This window comes from Ursus arctos, unplaced genomic scaffold (assembly GCF_023065955.2).
Source record: "Ursus arctos isolate Adak ecotype North America unplaced genomic scaffold, UrsArc2.0 scaffold_13, whole genome shotgun sequence".
Classification (NCBI taxonomy): Eukaryota; Metazoa; Chordata; class Mammalia; order Carnivora; family Ursidae; genus Ursus; species Ursus arctos.
In genome coordinates, this window is record NW_026622797.1 from 30,582,373 (window position 1) to 30,602,295 (window position 19,923).

The following is a 19,923-nucleotide window of genomic DNA, read 5'->3' on the forward strand; positions in this document are numbered from 1 at the left end:
AGATGATTTTAATAGTTTTAATATTTCTTGAGCACTCAGGGTGTTTTAGATACAATGTCAGTTACAGACAAACAAAAGACAATAACTCCACATTCAATGATTCTACTTAATGAAATAATAAAAACCATTTAAGACTTTCTCTTTTGTGTATCCATGTGTGGTCTTCTTTTCTATTTTTGCTTCAATACAAATGCAGAGCAGAACACTCAACATATCTGGGGGCCAAGCTTTCTCCCCAACCGTCCAACTTCCTAAAGAGGATGCTTCCAGGAGGATCTGCAAAGGCATCTATTCCTTTTTCTATAAATACTTAGTAAGCACCTATTGCGTGCTGGTCCGTACCCCAGGCAATGGATTTACCACTGGAAACCAGAAGGGTTCCTGATCAGAGAGGCTAATGGAGGAATACAAGCATATCAATGAGGCCTGGATGGAATATTTCATGAACACCACTATGGAGGGGCCAATGTCATCTGGCAGAAGTATCAGAGGAAGGATCAGAAAATATTTCAGAGGGGAGAAAAGGCAAATGTGGCAGAGTGATGTGAAACGGCAGGACTCTCTTTTGAAAATTCTAGAGGTAATTTTCATGTCTAGAGGGCATGATGGAAGGTGGCGCCAGAACATTAAATAGGGGGGCAGGTTCTAGATGTGAATTTAGGACTCATAGAACCAACCTCAGGAAGCAGATAGAGCTGTGGGTTCCAGGCTCCTCCATGCTAGGAATAAAAGTAGGGTCACAAAGCAGGAAGTTTGCCTTTGATTGCTCTGGAATAACTGAGGTCCCCTGAAATCCTGCCCACCGTGGTGAGTGTGCCTCACATGGTGCCAAGACCCATTCCTCTTGGCCTCCACGTCCACCATGTTGTTCCTCTCTCTCCACATGCCTCTTCTCTTCATGGCTGGAGCCAGCGGCAATAGCCAAGACCCTGGTACTTGTAGGCACTCAACTCTTTCTTGCCTTGTCGCACAGTTTCAACAGCCCTCTTCTCTGATGCTGGCCTCTTGTCATGGCTAACCCTGTAGACTTCCATCCCCTCTCTCCTTGGGATGGGTTCCTTCTCAGGCCGCCCTGGAACTCTCTAGTCAGCAGATCCACTTGAAGGTCGCCTCCCAGATATGGTGACATGTGCCTGAATCTTTGGGAGAACAAAATTTTGATGCAGGCTGGTGACTTTGGAAAAGTTCTAGGAAAAGAAATGGAAAGAGAAAATAGGAGGAAGAAAAAGCAGGCTGCACTATGACTTGAAGAGAGAGAACAGGATGTACATATGGGTGACTCCAAAGTCAGAGTAAAGTGTACATATTTGTAGTATTCTTTTTACCTCTATTTTTTCAACTGAAATCCTCTATTATTTTTCTATTTTGTATTGTTTGTATGTTTGTAAGCCACTTTAGAACTTTTTTTGAAACATGGCAGAATATAAATACATGACTAAATAAATACAGAAGGTAATTTATAGTCACTGCATTGAGTACCTAGCGTTCTGAAGACAGGAGTGATGTGGTCAAAAACACTTTTTGCTAAAACACTTTTTGCTAAACGCGACTGTGGTCCGAACTTGACACAGCAGAAAAAGAGGATTTCAAATTATAATCTAACTTCCAAGTGATGCTTTAACCTTGACCTACGATGGCAAAGTAGTTGGCAGCATTTGTCCCCTAAACACCAAAACTGACCCAGGAGGAAGACACGCACCAGGGCTCTGACACCTGCCATCAGGAGCGAGACTTCCCCAGTCTTGGGGCTCCCACAGGGTGAAAGGGTGGGAGAAATGTCCTGGAGGAGGTTGGATGGTGTCGCTTTCGGGGGGGTTAGGGAGATCGCTTGGTACAATGGCTGCAGAAAGCCAACTGCAATGGTTACCCCAACTGGGACTTTCTTTTAGGGTTCCTCCACCGAAACCCAGGATTATCCCTTTCGATCACTCAACTCCTCCCCCTCTCGGCTAGGCTGAACTTGCCCTCTCTTATCAGTTTCTCCTTTCCCCGGGACCCCCCCTCCATCCCGCCCCAACAAGAGCCCACATTCTCCCAGAATTAGCCTGCTCACTCCTTTATCCTCGCCCCCAGCCCCCTTTTCCCGGCTTCTGCCTCCTCCACCCAGGACGCCCCCCTCTTGCCTCCCCATAGAGCCCAGACCTCGGGGACGGAGACCCGGCTGCGGCGCCGCAGGTGGTTGGGCGGGAAGTCAGACGGGCGGAGGGTAGCCGGCGGCGGGGAGCGGAGCGGGTGGGGCCCCTCCCCGCGGGCGGGCGCGCGGCGGGCCGAGGGGGCGGGCCCAGGCCTCCCGCGCGCCGCCGCCGCCCCTCGAGCCGCCTCCTCGCTCCGCCAGTCGGCGCGACCCAGGTGCCGGCGGGCAGGAGGCGCCCGAGGATGTGCGGCTGGCTGCTGCTCCTCCTCTGGGGGCTGCTCCCCGGCGCGGTGGCAGGGGGCTTGGACCGGGCCCTCCCTCACCGCACCCTCCTCGACTCCGAGGGCAAGTACTGGCTGAGCTGGGGCCCCCGGGGCGGCCGGCTCGCCTTCCGCCTCGAGGTGCGCACCGCTGGCTACGTGGGCTTCGGCTTCTCGCCCACCGGGGCCATGGCCGCGGCGGACATCGTCGTGGGCGGGGTGGCCCACGGGCGGCCCTATCTGCAGGTAAGCGCGTCCCCTCCCGGAGCCCGCCCCGCCGAGCTCCGTCCAGTCTCCCGCCCTCGGGGCAGGCGCGAGTGCAGGCGCTCCCGCGGCCGCCCGGTGTCCTCCGCGGCCGGGGCTGGAAGCCGTCGCTCCCCGGAGCCCTGCAGCCCGAACCCCGCACGCGCTCCCCTTGGGGGTCGGCTCCCGCACCCCCGGAGCCAAAGGCGCCCGCCGCTGGGCCTCGCGCCTCCGCCGCCCGGCCCCGAGTCCTCGCCTGGGGAAGCCGAGCACGGGTGACCTCGGGAAGCTTTCCGTCTCTGAACACTTTCCTGTCCCCAGCGCCCCACTTACTAGATTCCCTCACATACACACCTGCCACACATCCCCGTTCATCCCTCCGGGGAAAGGAGAACGACCCTTTGGGGACCTAACGGGACGACTGTCAAGGTTGGAGGGACCTGTGAGCTTTAGCACTTTGCTGTCTTGCTGTCGAGGACCAGGATCCCAGAACTCACCAAATCGTAGCTCTTCTGGAGTCCTCAGGCACGGAGCTGAGGTCAACTGCCTCATCTGAGAGATGAATGCAAGGTCCCCAAAAATCATTTAGGACCTTTGCTATTCTGGGAGCCGGTTAGGATGCCCATTCAGAGACCCGCAAAACTTAGAGATCCCCAGGCAAAATCCTCTAGGAAGTGGGGAAACTTTTAGCTAATTTTAATAGCTAACAAAGTTAATTTGACGGCTGCCTATTTGCTTTGAAAGAGTCGGAGTAGATACGATACGTTGCCTGTTCATAGATACCTTTATGAATGGGGGGGGGGGGAAGAACTTAAGAAAACCACAATGATTAGGTGGTTGGATTTTCAGGACATCTTTGTTTGATCTTGACAACATTTGGACACTTTTCCACAATTACATAACATCGTGGTGCTTATACTCTGTTACTTATAAAAGTTCATCCCGAAATACTGCCCTTTGCTGAAAGGCTCTCCTTCCAAATGAAAACTCCTTGCTGTTCTGGCATTGGGTTAAGGTTTTGATGATATTAAAATCAATGCACCGGATGAATACCAAAGTGCCTTTCTCAGTAATTTTATTCCTGACTTCTAAGTTTGATTTCCACAACTTTCTGGCTGAGATGTTATCAAATTTTAACTCTAATTCTGGCACTGAGCTGTTAACTCTGGCTAGAAATAAAGAAAATGACAGTAATAAAAGCTTCAAAACCATCCTGTTGTCTGTTGTTTTCATAAATTAATCTTTTTCTCCCAAAATAAGTATTCTACAACTCCAGTAAAATTAAGTTTTATGAGGATTGTGCTTTGTTGAAGTCACTGATGTATAAATTTCCTCCTGCGGCAGCATTTCAGGCATTAAATTTGTAAACCAAGAATTTGATTCCAGGCACAGGCCTTACTAGATGAATAACTTAACTCTCTAATGATAATGAAGAAGAAAATACCTTATTTAAATACCTAATTGAGCCAAGTCTTTTTGTTTGTTTGTTCATGGTGGGAGAGGCAATGTGCCCCTTAACTATCCTTGCAGGTTTTGTTGAAAGGGACATGGAGAATCTTTCTGTGACAATATAAGACAGGGTATACTTTAAAAGATAACTTGATATTGTTTCCCCCCAAAGAGTAGCATTTCTAGAAAGCCCATCCAATTTGATATCAAATGAAAGACCAAGAGTAGAGTCCTGTTTCAACATGCCATAATTGGCCCACCACAAAAACAGACTTTGTTAAACTACAGAGTGTTTTCACACTGCTGGTGGTTCTTCATAAAGATTGCATAAAAATTAACTAAGTGCTCTCTGGATTGACTTTGAGCCCTAGAAATTTTCTCAAAGTAATCAGTGAATACCTATCACTATGAGATAAGCCTTACAAATGGTCACTTTCCCAATATATTTAATGAGCAAGAAATAAGATTTTCCCCTCATTTTTATTCCTAAGGAAATAAGATCCTTATTTTCATCTATAAATGGTAATTATTTTCTTAGCGGATTGACATCCTTTACTGTTCCCTTTCCTTAATCTTATTCATTCTAGGACATATAAAATACACTAAAAGTTATGCTAATCAGTTATATGGAAAGAAAATGGACTAAAACCTCTTTAATAAAATGAAAGACACCAAACACTAAAAATGAAAAGAAATGTGTCAGTTCCATCTGGGTCATCCAAGCTAGGTGATTTTCCAAAACTTGAAATCGAATCTTCTCTCTAGAAACTATTAATTTGCGAGTGTTCACACAGTGATGTGATAAGGATATCCTAAGCAACTATACCAAAAGTTGAATAGGGTTCTTAAACAGTGTATGTGATTCAAGTAGGAGACTTTGGATTTGATGTAATCTTACTCCCAGCGAGAATGAACTTTGCCAAACAAAGCATTGGCTTCTGGGGCATCCACGCACTTGCAGCTGCTCATGGTTGGCGATGGCATCAGGCTGCCTGATAATACCCTACATTGACACCGGGGTCACCTCCCCTTGCTACTTTTTTTTTCCCCATAAATTTTATGTTCTTCTTATTTAATTTTTAAAAACTTGAACTTCAGATATTTTTTCTGTCATTGCTCTGACTTCTATTTTTCTGGTTATCTTAAACTTTTATATCAACTCCTGAATAACTGTGTGAGAATAAATTCCAGCCAACCGGTAGAGAATTATTGGTTAAAATAGGTGCTACAAACCCAAATGCCTGTAGAGGTCACACAGCGAGTATAAAAGAGTGACGAGCTTGATCCCATGCTACAGACAGTAGAGAGGATGGAGGAAAAACGGGTTTTGTGACTGAGTTACTGTTTTGTGGGAATGCAAATGGGTATTGGCAGATCTTTTGTTTTTGTTTTTGCTTTTTTTGAGAAAGATGGAAATTTAGATGTGCGTAAATAAAATCTGATTACGAAATCCTGGCCACACTTCAAGTTTGTACAAAGCACCATGTAGAGCACATATATACACAAAATTTTAGTGGAGATGAGAGCCCATGGACAACTTAATCTGGGGCCAAGAGGGAAAAGGCTAAGGTTAGTAAAGAATCAACCCGAATTATGACAAGCCACGAAAGGCAGAGAGGCAGGTCCCATATCTCTTCAAGCCTGGCTTATTCTGTGCCAAGAAATGTCCAGTGTCAGAGGGGACCTTGCCCGTTTCTTTTTTTTTTTTTTAATCTATTATATAACACAACACCCCCAAAACATAGTCACTTAACACAGTGACAGTTTGCTCACAAATCTGCAATTCGAGGAGAGACTAAGTGGGGACATATCTCTACTTCACTTGATGTCACCTCTAGGGTGAGTAGTTGGAATCATCGGAAGGCTCCCTCAGTCACTTGCCTGACTGGCAGCTGCTCTTGGCTCTTGGCTGGGGATCTCAGTGGTGGGAGCGTGGCCACTCCACGTTGCCACTCAGTTTCCCCACAGCTGAGTGGCCGGGTCCCCGTGGTACCAAGAGGCCCAGGCAGAAACTGGATAGCAGCCTTTTATAACTTAGCCTTTGAATCATCTTCGCTGTAGTCACATCTCGCTGGATTCATGAGGGAACATAGACTCCACCTCAGGATCACATCGTAAGGGGTTCACAGCGGAATGAAATATATGCATGTGGCCATCTTTGCAAAATACTTGCTTCCACACCCATCCCCACTGACTTGTCACCGTCTCCTTCCTATGACCACCTTTGAGTACGTGTCTACATGGCTTCACTCTCTCTTGACGCTACTGAGATTGGGAGGCAATATTCACTTATTCACCTTCTTTCGTTTTACACACACTCTTTCACACGACTCACAAGGAGTTAGTGAAGAGTTACTTCTATTCCACACTCCCCCGCCAGTAAAGACTACCGAAGCTCTACAACTCCATATTTTTCAGTGGTTGCCAGTCACAGATTCAGAGTTGGGCCCAATGAGAATACCTCCAGAGGGCAGTGTGACATTTGCTTGTAGGCTTGTGGAGCGAAGAATCAAATTCCGATTTTCTTGCCTCAAGGCAATAGGCTTGGCTACCGTTAAAACTATACCCAGAGGAGAGGCTGTATGTCCATTTTGTAACCCACTGACCCGGTCTGGAGACAGTTCCTCAAATGGTGTATAACCAGGTCTGATCAAATGGGAAAGAAAAGAGAACTGTGGTTGGGAAGAGAAGCCTGTCTCAGTATAATCTATCAGATACACTGTTGTGGAGCGGCTCACACTTGGGGTAACATGACCCCTGGGATGCTGCTGAGGTCATTTCTGCACTGTCTTTCACAGGATTGCCAGGGGCGGGGGTGGGAAGCAGTCTTTCCTCTTGCATTGGCTTTTGAAAACCTCACTATTTTGTCTCAATGAATTAACTCTCACTTCCCTGATGGATTCATGTCCTTTCCTTGTACTTTGCCCCTTTTTGACACAGTGCAATCCCACCCCCACCCCAGCCACTTAGCAACTGTGAGTCTCCATTTGAGGCAAGTAATCCGGGTTGATGAATGCCTAGTTTGTGTGAGTTAGAGAAGAGGGCAGCATTGTCGGATGTGCCGGTTGAATTTGCACAAAAATTGATTCACTCTTCCTTTGGGGGTAGAAATGGCTAGTGAATGGAGGCTGAAACATATGTCATCGTTTGTTACTGCCTTGCTTCTGGGCTGTCTCTAAAACTGAAACATTTCTGTGATGAGAAGTAAGTCTTCAGCAGCAGGGTAATTGCTGCTGGGCTGTTCGCTGAGGAAGTGCTTGGAAATTGTGCTGTGATTTGAAATCACAGAAAACAGGGAGCATTCTTTGTGGTTAACGATGTGCTGCTTTTAAGCGCACCCCAGCCAACGGCAACAAAGAAATGTTTGGAAAGCAAATTGAAAAAGCTGTAAGGGAACGATGAAGAGAGTGTACAGCCCTGACACAGCTCAGCTGGGGCTTTGTTAAGAGATATTTATAAGTCTTCAGATTATGCCCCCCCCAATTTCCAGATGACGAAGGGACCTCTCCAAGCTTCGTGCTTTGTGCATTAGTAATAAGGACACGTGAGCCAGTGCAATGCCCCACACACGATGAGACTCTTCAGCTGTGTGGTTCTCCCTGGCACAGCAGATGATTTCATAATGCCAGCCAGAGGAAACAGGGCAGACCTAAGAGCCAAGGGAGTAATGCACCTGAACTGACCAGCAAGTTCAAGGCTTCAAACAACCAATGGCATATTTCTGGATTCTTGGAAGGAAGGCAGAGTCCACTTCAAAGAAAGTGAATGGTGGCTTATTGATTCATTTTTTGTAATAGAGTCCTAGTACAATAAAGTTGCTGGCAAAAGGAATGAATTCATTATACACCCCCGTGTTTCTGAGAATGTTTGATCCATATGAAAAAAAAAAAGACAAAACCATGCATATGGTTGCCTCACAATGCTGTTTATTGTAACTTTTAAAAAAATAATCAGTACAGAATTTTAAATAGACAGTTGTTTCCCCAGGAAACTTCTTCCCAATCTGTCTTTCAAGTTTGTTACATTCTAGAGTAGACCAAAAAAAAAAAAAAAAAAAAAAAAAAGGCTGCTCATAAGGATAGCACATAGAGAATTCTAGAAAAATAACTTCAAATGCGTAATTTTTGTTAACTGTAAAGTTAGAATGATATATCGAGTGCTATACAAATAATGTATAGAGCAGATTTAATTTGCTAGTGAGGCTTTTCCTATTCATCTCATGTAGCCAAAAATTATGAGAAAACTTTAAACAGTTATTGCTCTTACAGGTGAAATGTTGCTGTTCTAGGTATTTACTTGCTGCTCTTACGAGCTCAGTGTTCAGGGGCGCCTGGCTGGCTCAGTCTGAAGAACAGTGACTCTTGATCTCAGGGTCATGAGTTTGAGCCCCGTGTTGATGCAGAGATCGCTAAGAAATAGACAAACTTAAAAAAAAAGAGCTCAGAGTTCAGTTGATTCCCCTCAGGTTTCCTAAATTTCCCCACACCCCCAATTTTACAGGTGAGAAACAGAGTCTTATGTACCTATTAAATGGTTTGTTGGAGACCATGCAGATCAGCAGCCTGGATTCATTTCCTCTGGGTTCCGGTTTGCTGTTCTTTCTTCTCCTGCAAGTAAGCGGTAACTTACATAAAAACATATGCCAATTTTCTTCCTTAATAGTAAAAGAATATGTATAATAGAATACATTCTAAAAGTGTTGGTAAAATAAAATCATAGTACTTCTCTTACTACTTTTTTCCCACTACAAATGTCATAGACATTTATTTCAATGATATGATTTTTCATTCATTAAGTTCTCAATATATGCCATACATTATGAGAAGTCCTTAAAGTGTGTACTCTCATGTAATTCCCACAATAGTCCTGTGAGGTCAACGTCTTATTTCTCCCATTTTGTAGATGTACAAACTTGAGGCTCCAGGTCACACAGCAGGGGAATCATTTGTGACTCTCATGAGTGAGTAAAACACTTACCTATGAGCAGTGAACGTTGGAATGCTCATTCATTCGTTTAATCAATATTGACTGAATTTTGTTGACCAGTTCCAAATCCTAGGGACATAGCATTGAGTGAGATGAAGCCAGTGGTGTCATGGAGCTCAGATTTTGTTGGGGGATAAACAAATACGTAAGAAAAATATCGGAAAGTGCTGAGGTTTAAAATAGAGTGATGTGATAAGGGGAAACCATGTGACTATTTCAGATTAGAGTGCTTATAATCAAGACCCGAAGGAAAACAAATGTCCCAAGTCTTAAAGGTTATCTTTGGAGATTAATCATAGTGTTTACAACTCAAAATATTATATCTATGAAGAAGATTATCTGGCATGTGCATCAAAGAAGTTAGTAGACCTTGAATATAGGAAACTGCTTACCTGGAAGAAATATAATTAATGTTTTAACAAATGTGTCTGAACCACATGAGCTCTCTTTTCTGTTTCTGTGGCATTGCTACACAGAAAGTGTAAGCTCCTCTAGAGTCTTTCAGGCTTTGATCTAGAGACTTGGTGATTTTATAGAACTTTCTTTCTTAATTCTAGGTGTGAATGTTTTTCTCTTATACTCTGTGTTCTTTCTCATCTGCCATAATATTAGAGAGCTAAAGAACTTGGAGAAGCCAGATCAGCAAAACACACGTGACTGTGGCAGATTTCCAACTTTTGGGCAATTTTAAAATGAAAACACGGAAATCTCGGTTTGTTAGAGAAAACTAAATTGCTGAGAAACTGAGAAAGATATTTCCTATGCCAGAAGTCCCCAAACTTCTCTGCACATTAGCACCACTTGGGGGTCTTTAAAAAATTCCAATGCCCAGGTAACTGCCCTCCCTCCCCCATACCAATTAAATCTCATACAATCTCAGGGGGTGGACATAGGCATGAATAAATTTTAGTTTCCCAGGTGATTCTGACCGGCAGACATGTTTGGGAACTCTACTGACTGACCTTATGTGTTCAGGCTCTTTGATAAGAATCAGGTGACTCCTTTGTGGTCAACCTACAGAAGCTTGGAAGATTCCAGGCATCTGGCATGGGGATGCCAAGGAGAATTCCATACCAAGTCATTTAGAGTGCATTTGAAGTTTGATGTTTGAAGCAAGGGCTGGTGTATGTGTAGATACTGAAAATTATTTTATAAAATAGAAAAATAAAGTGGATTTTCCTAAAAGGGAAAGGCTTCTGAGATGAGCTTGACAGAGTTATTGATAACTCTGAGTATTTTTTCAGATTTACATGCTGAAGCAAGAGTAGCAACGGAAGGACTGTGGGTAGTGGTGTATTTCAACATATGCTGAACCAGAAATCTCTCTCTTCCTCATAGCTTTCTATCATTTCTATACACCTTTTGTCAGTTGGTTCTAGCTGCTGTATTTCTAGGCAACAGGAATATCTGCCCACACAGAGTCTAAAATTCATAAGTTACATATGGTTACAGGGCATCAAAGGAACATTAATAAATGAAAGTTCTGGATAATCTCAGCCTGTATTTAAGCCAAGAGGAATGTTCTACTTTAAAATCTTTTATTAGAATTCACAGTAACAAAATGGACTCCCTTTGTATTTGGAAAAATTCTCAAGTGTCTTTGCAGTTATGTAAATAGATATCTTCTCCCTTCCTTCCTCTGTTCTCCAAGGGTCCTAATAAGCAGTGAAATGCCCTGAAGCTATTCCCTGCAGAAGGGAGAGGGGGAATAGTAGCGGGAGTGGTAGATAATTAGTATTTTATTAGGGTCTGGATGGAACATTTACAAGTTGGTGACTGTCAGTGTTGCCACATCTTCCTGAGGTACCAGGGACGACAATTCCATGTGCTTGCTTGGCAGGTCATCAAGAAATGCTTGCGTAATAACAGCTGAACACTTAAAAGCAGGAATTCTTGGTGTGAATCCCGGGACTGCTTGCTGCTTATTGGATGGGTGGTCCCTGGCAAACTCCTTAGCCTCTCTAAGTGACACTTTCCTTTATGAAGAAGGGACTCCTGCTATCTAAAGCATGGGGTTTTGGTGAGAATTAAATGAAACAGGCGTGTAAAGCTGTTCGGCAAATTATGTGGCGCATTGAAAGTACTTGAATACAAGATGTTACTATAATCGATCAAGCGATCAGAGAAATGTCAGAATTAGCAGGAGATGACATGGAGACAAGTACGGCAGCTTTTCAACTTGGGGAAGAGGCTTCTGCTCAATGTAGAGATGGGGGATATTGATAGCGTTTTGTAAGAAAATTTGAGGAAAACCTGTAATTCGTTTGTGACTACTTTGCCATCATGAATGACCAGAGACCAGCCTGGTTTCAATAAACACAGATTAAACTGACAAGATGGCATTTTCTTTTGCATTTGGTTTGCTGGACGTGTAGTTGAAGTATTAAATAAATGGTACATCTGAATGGCAGTAAGGGAATTGGCAGGGTCTCTCATTTCTTGTACGAGATGGACTAAGAAAGTCGAATTAGGCGTAATCATAGATATTTAAACATTCATACCCAAAATATGTTGATATCAGACTGGCTACATTAGACTAAGGGATGAGGACTCAAAGATGGTGATATATTAAAATAATGAAAGGAAACTAAAAGTTAAAAATTCACTGAGAATACACATAGAATTAAACACTTGGTTAAAAAATGAGTTGTGTATATATAAAATGTGTAAAATTGAACTTAATTAGAATGCCTATGGAAAAGTTCTAAATATTAGGTCATTTTAAACTCAGAATATGTGCTGGCTAAATGCACAGATGCGGTATTACCCTATACACTCTGCCGTTTACATCAAGGGAGGTAATATCGACAGATACTCTGTACCAGGCTACTCACATCAGAAGATAAGTTCTAGAATAACATTTTTAAGAGATCTAAAAGAGGATTACAAACATGGTTGAAATGTCTGGAAGTTGGGGTTCCCTGGGTAATGGGAAACAGCTGTCAATGTTTTGCCTGAAGAAAGAAAGATTAGAAAAACGTGATCATTGTTTTTGAAATAGTGGACAGTCTTCCTCAGGAACTATGGATTAGATGCTCCCTGTTAGGCTCCAGAAAGACGGAAAAAAGGCCCAATTAATATATTAAAAGGCAGAAGATTTTATTTAGTTCAGTATAACAAATGCATTTCTGACAATGAAAGCTCTTAAAATGGAATGAATTGCTTTGTGAAGTTGTAAATTCATGATCTTTTCAGTAGAGGTATTAAATACTATGTAATCATCTCCTTAAAAATATTTTTGAGAGGGGCCCCTGGGTGGCTCAGTCGGTTGAGCGTCCGACTCGGGTTTGGCTCAGGTCATGACCTCAGGGTCATGAGATCGAGCCCCGCATTGGGCTCCTCCCTCAGCAGGGAATTTGCATGAGATTCTGTCTCTCTCTACCTCTGCCCCTCCCATATTCATGCTCTGTGTCTCAAATGAATAAATCAGTCTTTTTAAAAAAATATTTTTGAGAGAATTCCTCCTTTGGTGGGAGCTAGAATCAGGTGTCTTTCAGGTTGTCTTCCAGCTTTATGGTGATGCTGAAAATAACTTTATTCCACATTCATGCTTTTAGGTTATTCAAGAACTCAATAGAAGAGAAGATATTAGCAACTGCATTGGAAACTGTCTATGTTGTTTTTCACCCTGCCTCAGAAGTTGTCCCGTCTCTGTGGACAGGCATGCACTGCCCCATGAGAGTGGGTGTGAAACTATTTCATCTCCCTACTGTGTGTTTCAGTATATTTGAATTATGTATAGTGAATGTGTATTTGAAATCTGGAAAAAAAAAAAAAGAAAGAAAAAGACTACATTGTGACTTGTATATACTCAGAAGAAGAGTGTGGAGGGCTTCCAGGGGGAAGCTGAATGTGAAGTTGGTGAGTTTCTGAAACTTGGTGGTGGCATTATTTTGATTTATCTCCTTCCAGTCTGCATATTCTCTGTCTTCTGACCTCCCCACCCCAGGAAGATGTCTAGGTAGGCACCTCAAGATTAACCTCATTCACCCTGTTTCTTTCCCAGCCTTCCCAGTCTCAGTAAATGGCAGCTCCTGGTAGCTCCAGTCAAAGCTGAGGAGTCTTTATTTTGTCTTCTCTTTCCTTCACCCCACATATGAAACACATCTTCAGGTCCTGTTGACCCTTCCTCTAAGCTAAATCGAAAACCTGCCCTCTTCCCTTCACTTTTACTATTACCACTCAAGCACAGACCACCCAGACCACTACATGACTCCCGTATCTTTTTTTTTTTTTTTTTAAGATTTATTTATTTGAGAAAGAGAGAGAACACACACTAGTGTGGGGAGGGGCAGAGGAAGAGCATCTTCAAACAGACTCCCCTGTGAGCACAGAGCTTGACGTGGGGCTCAGTCCCATGACCCTGAGATCCATGACCTGAGCTGAAACCAAGAGTCGGTCGCTTAACTGACTGAGCCTCCCAGGTACCCCATGACTCCTGACTTCTGACCAACACTCTTATTCCTTCTTGTCATCCTCTACATGGTAGCCACAGTAATACACACACACACACACACACACACACACACACACACACACACACACTTTTTTCATGTCAATCAGAATATGTCACTTGCTGCTTAAAGCTCAGATGACTTTTATATAAGCTTAGTATTAAATTTCAACTCCCTACCCTAACCTGTGAGGTATCACAAGGTCTGGGACTTCCTTTGATCCCTGTTGACCTCTTTCCTGGGCACTCTGTAGTTCAGCACCTGGCTTTTATTTGCTTCCTCAAACTGGATACCCACCCCCACTCAGGTCTTTTCTCATAACTGCCCTCTTTTCTGGAATCTGCTTCCTCTATAACCTCTTGTGGCTGGCTCCTAATTGCAATTTATTTCTCAGACTAAGTATCATTGCCTCAGTAATGGCTTTTCTGATCACTCAGCCTTAAGGCTTTCCAATTATTCTCTATAATCTGTTTTATTCTCCTTTAAGTATTTATTATCTAAACATTTTGGTTATATTATTATTAAAAATAATTTTTAAATTGTCTGCTTCCCCCTCCCCTCAACTAAATTATAAGTTTGATCAGGGTAGGGACTTTGCTACCCTGTATAGTCATGTAGCCTCAGCCCTACAGCAGGCTGAGAAATACTAGTTGCTCAACGAAATATGTGTTGGAAGAAAGGGGAAGGAAGGAAGGAAGGAAGGAAGGAAGGAAGGAAGGAAAGAAGGAAGGGAGGAAGGAAGGAAAGGAGGGAGGGAGAGGGAGGAAGGAACCAGTTTTAGTCTCAAAATTTACTTCTTGCATACAGTGGTCATGAGTAGTTAAGTCATCTAAAATCTTAAAAAATTGAAATGGTGGAATAGGATGAGGGTAAAATAACATCTTATTTCTATGATAAAACCTGAAATTGCTGGGGTTTTTTTTCCATTGAAGTTTATCATTAACCTAAAAAGTCAAAATATTAATTTTACATTCTATCTCTGTTAATTCTATAATGATAGCAAAGTATTAAATTACTCTGCATGAAAACTGAACTGAGATCATTGGCTGTTGAGAAAATCCAGGATGTGTATTTTCAGAAGGTGGCACTTGAAGAACAAACAGATTGTTGGGGGGGGGTGTCCCTTATTGGAACGCAAGCTAACAGGGCTCCTGTTTTAGCATTCCAGCAGCTATTTAACAGATCCCTTAGTAGACCTAAAGAGTTTCAGTTTCACCTGAAGTGGTTTCTAGAAGGCAAGGCCCCTTCTGTTTTGACATTCTGCTCCAATTTCTAAGATTAGTGAAGAAATGACTGATTAAAACCTGCTTACGCTGAAATCTGAAGATTATAGAGTTTGTTTATACAGTTTATGATATTTTTAGGATCAAAGATTCCCTTTAACACAAAAATATTTATTATTACACTACTGATATTATTAAACCACCGTAACACTTATTATAGAAATTGATATCACAAAGAGGAATGTTTGAAGTCACAAGGCTTTTGAGATTCAGAAAGAAGAGGAAATGCTACAAGCACCTGTTGAAGAAAGTGATGGCAGATGGTAACATTTCTCTCAAGGTTCCCCTGCAGCTGTGCTTACATTCGGTTTTCCAGGCTGAACCGGGTTTATTCATATCTTTTATTCCACCCAGAAGAGTTTTCACTTCATCCTGCTTATCACAGTACCAGTCAAAGCTTTTCTTCTGCAGAGATTTTATTCAAGAGAGAGAAAAAAGACTGACAATGAGTAAGAACCATTTGAACATCTGTGTAATCATGTTTTTTTAACAAGAGGTCGTAGCAATCGTGCAGATTTTCAAAGCCGGCTTTTTGGATGTTAGTTTTAAAGTGGCAGTCAGGACTCCTGCTTATCACGCCAAGTGATAAATGCCAACGGATGCTCAGGCTGACTGACTTTACTCTCGCCGCACAGCATTTTGAAAGCTCAATGATATATTTCATCCTTTTTTTCAAAGCCTAGCGTTCAAAAGGCAAAATATCCTGTGAGAACATGTTTCATTTTTATGACACGACTGCGGATTAACTTTATTGCTGGAGTCTAGTTATCAACTCAGATTTTCAAGGGTAACAGGTAATATTTTATCTTTAAAAGGTAAAACAAGCCAAACACCTGATTAAAATAATAATCCACGATAAAAGCAAAAAATAATACCTTAATGACAGTTCATATTGAAGTTGATTTTTTTTAAGATTATTTATTTATTTCTTGATTTGAGAGAGAGAGAGAGTGAGTGAGCACAAGCAGGGGTCAGAGGCAGGGGGAGAGGGAGAAGCAGTGTCCTCTCTGAGCAGGGAGCCCGTTGTGGGGCTCGATCCCAGGGCCCTGGGATCATGACCTGAGCCGAAGGCAGACGCTTAACTGACTGAGCCTCTCCAGAAGCCCTGAGGTTGGTCTTTGAGTTAGATATTTGAGATAGATGTAGATATTTGAGTTAGAATATGATTGAAATCCACATAATGGGTCACCTAGGTGGCTCAGTCAGTAAAGCATCTGCCTTCGGCTCAGGTGATGATCCCAGAGTCCTGGGATTGAGCCCCACATCGGGCTCCTTTCTCAGTGGGGAGCCTGCTTCTCCCTCTCCCTCTGCCATTCCCCCTGCTTGTGCTGTCTCTACCTGTCAAATAAAGAAAGAAAATCTAGAGAAAAATCCACAACAGCCATTTAACTAGAGTAACATAACTTGATGTTTCACTTAATAGAACATTAAAACTGAAAAACATAAAGAATGACTTCTGCAAATTTACATAATTAAAACATCTTCAAATCTTATTTTTAAACTTTTACAAAATCTTTACAGAATCATGATTCTCTGAATCCTCCTCAACCCTCTTGTCTTCATAAAGTCCATTTTTAAATGGTACTTAATTGGAGCTTACTTTTATTTATCAGCATTTTATGTCAATTTATAATATGTGCAGTGCGTATCCTACAATTAGATTTTTACAGCGGCTGTAACATCTGACCATGACAGTGAGAGTGCATTGTGATCAATATTCCTATTTTTATTGTAAAAGTGCTAGAATACCAAGCACTATAGGAAGCTGGCTGAGGAATGGCTTTTATCACGGCTGCTCAGTAGTGCTGTGTCTGGCTCTATTTGCCAAATGGGACCTGCAGTGGGGGCACAGGGGTGCCATTCTGTTCTAATGGTAAAGGTGAAAATCAGATTGTAAAAGTGATCTGGGAGAATGTCATAAATATCTTATAAGTACTATACAGTATGGTTTTGTGAATATAAATTTCTAGGTGATATTCTTGGTATTCAGCCTCCTAATTGGTCGATGTTTTACTGTCAATTTCATTCTGCAGGTTATTTATTTTTTTCCCAAAGGATAATAGTACAAAATAACGATTCCGTGTAATTATTCACTCAGATAACGTGCATCCCTTTGTCTGTTGGGAAACCGCTAAACTCACTGAGCATACTTTTTAGGTTGAGCCGATCTGCATGAAGGATTTTCAAGATTGACTGTTCTTCAGATAAGTTGCTTTCTTTTCATCTCTTCTTTCCTCCCTCTCATCCTTCTTTTCTTGCTCCTGGCAAGAACAGTTGAAGGATAGGAAATTTAGGACCCAGATTTGTTTTTTCTTTTTTCTCCCCTCCTGCCTCACTTAATTGCACTTTTAAGGTTTGCCAATATGCCATTTTTTTAATTGTAAAATATCGACACCATTAAGACTATGTTTGTTTAACTCACGTATTTTTTTTATATAGGTTGAAGGAAGAAAGAAAATGCTGCTGGGGAATAATTTTGCACCCCCCAAGTTAAACTGTTTACATACTACTAAGATGTGAATATTGGATGATGGTTCTTGAATTCTTATCTTTTATTTCCAAAATTATCCCCTTAGTTAGAATTAGCAAAAGGAAAGGCAGGATGCTCCTTTTAAAATTACACATATTTAATAAGCATCTGCAATATGCAAGTCACTCAGGATATAAATTCACATTAGAAAACATTCTGAAAAAAAGTTTCTCTCTCTTAGATCTTTTTTTTTTTTGCGTTGTTTTTTTGCTTATTTATTTTTTGTTTTGCCTTATTTCTTTAAAATAGGTAGGGAATGCCCTCTTAGTGCGAAAGGATTTCAAAGAGCTGTTGCATGCATAAACTTTTTTCTTCTAAATGCTGATGTCAGTTTCATAAGATTCATGTCCATTTAGGGGCTGGAAGGTCACAACAGCGTTCCCAGATTTAAGTGCCAGATGTGTCTGCGTGGCAGATCATGCCGACTCAAACTCATGCTAGCATCTGGTTAAACACATTCCACCCCGATCTTAACCATATGTAAATGTAATTGAGAGCAATTGAGAAAATAATCTGTCTCCCTCTTTTTGTTCCAGTTATAGTGCAAACAACTATATTAAAGGTACAAATTTATAACGGGATTGATAAGATTAGCATTCTGTTTCCAGGCAGTTACCACATGGTTGAGAAGATAATTCTATGTCTAGAATATATTGCAGGCTACATGGGAATGCAAAAGAGAAGTAAGGATTCTAAGAAGGAATGATCACTTCCAGTTGGAATGATCAAAGAAAACTTCATAGAGGAGATAAAGTCATGAGTCTTGGAAAGAAGGGAGTGTTTCAATGGAGTTAAGTTTCAATGGGTGGAGTTAGCGGAGAGGATTTCTCAGTGGAGTGAAGAGAGTAGGGGGTATAGAGAAGAGTGTGAACAAAAGCGAAGAGATGGAAAACAGCAGAATTTGAAGGGAATAATAGATAATAGAGATCATGTGGTAAGATTAATGACAGACACTCTGAAAAACCAGGTTAGGCTAAACGGTAGAAAAACTTGAATCTAAATTATAGAACTTTGTACTATATACCATTGAATAAAATACAGTGACACATTGAGAGTGATTTTGACATAAATAATGCAGGTGGTAGTCTGAAGTGAGGTAGAAGAAGTTGTAATAGAGTAGAAGTAAAAGATGGGATATATTTTCAAAGGTCGAGCTGATAGGATTGTGGAAGTGTGAGTAACAGAGGAAGAAGTTAAAGAAGACTGCAGTTTTGAATTTGGGAAGATAGCAGGATACTGAAAGAAATTCAGGAAAACGAATCTTACAGACAAAGGGTGAATACAATTTTGGATATATTGCACTCTGAAACGACACTAAGACTTTTTTTTTTAATATTTTATTTATTTATTTGACAGAGACAGCCAGCGATAGAGGGAACACAAACAGGGGGAATGGGAGAGGAAGAAGCAGGCACCCAGCAGAGCAGGGAGCCCAATGTGGGGCTTGATCCCAGGACCCTGGGATCACATCCTGAGCCGAAGGCAGCCGCTTAACGACTGAGCCACCCAGGCGCCCCGACACTAAGACTTTTGAGTAGAATTATGCGATAGACTTTTGGATATGTGATACTGAATGAAGCTGGTGATTGGAAACTCGTGGAGTAGATGAGATTCCCAAAGGATTAAATATGAAGAAAGGAGATAATGTCAAGGGTTCTTCAGAATTTAATGTTTATGCTTAGAGAGTGGGAATAATAGAGATAAACTGTCAGAAGTAGGCAGTCAATAGTGGGGCTGTCCAGAAGTGGGGAGTGTGGACATCCTTGCCTTATTCCCAAGACTTACTTCTTCCCAAACTTAGGGGAAGACTTTAGTCTTTCATCATTAACTATGATGTTTATTGTAGGATTTTTTTATAGGTGCTTTTTATAAGGTTAAGAACGTACCCTTCTGCTTATAGTTTACTGAGGATTTTACCATGAATGAATGTTTCAAATGGTTTTTCTGCATTTATTAAGATGATTGCGTGGTTTTCTTTTTTAGACTTCAATATGATGAACTGCATTGATTGACTTTGTAATGTTGAACCAACTCTGCATGATAATGATATATTATTCTTTTTTTAAAAATCACTAAGTTCTATTTGCTAATACATATTTGTGTAATGTCTTTGATTTTGGTATCAGGGTAATGCTGGCAACAAGCAATGAGTTGGGCAGTGTTCCTTGTTCTTTATCTTCTAAAAGAACTGTAAAGGGTTGATATTACCTCTTCCTTAAATATTTGGTAAAATTCCAAGTGAAAGCAACTTGACTTAGAATTTTCTTTGTAGGAAGGTTTTCACCCGCGAGTAGACTATAGGGCTATTCAGAGTATCTGTTTTCCTTAATAAATTTTGCTGGTTTGTGTCTTTCAAACTTTGCCTGTTTCTCATCTAAATTATCCAAGTTTCTTACATCTAGATGTGCATAATATTATTAACCTTTTAATGTCTGTAGGATCTAATGTAATATTTCCCTTTTATTTCATTTACATCTATTTGGTTTCTACTTGTCCCATTTGGTCTTTGTTTTATATTTCTCTTCTCCTGCTTTCTTTTAGATTAGTATTTTTTTAATGATTCCAAAAAGTGAATATTATTTAA

The 19,923-nt window shown here is 41.5% G+C and overlaps 1 protein-coding gene across 1 annotated transcript in view; it reads left to right on the forward strand.

The window, feature by feature from the left end:
• The first annotated feature begins 2,336 nt into the window (after positions 1–2,336).
• The window catches only part of MOXD1 (monooxygenase DBH like 1), an 87,463-nt gene continuing 69,876 nt past the window's right edge, over positions 2,337–19,923 (forward strand). The window contains exon 1 of the mRNA XM_026504812.4: positions 2,337–2,640. Within this exon, the coding sequence (XP_026360597.1) occupies positions 2,377–2,640 (264 nt within the window). The 5' untranslated portion in view covers positions 2,337–2,376. The remainder of the gene's footprint in view (positions 2,641–19,923) is intronic.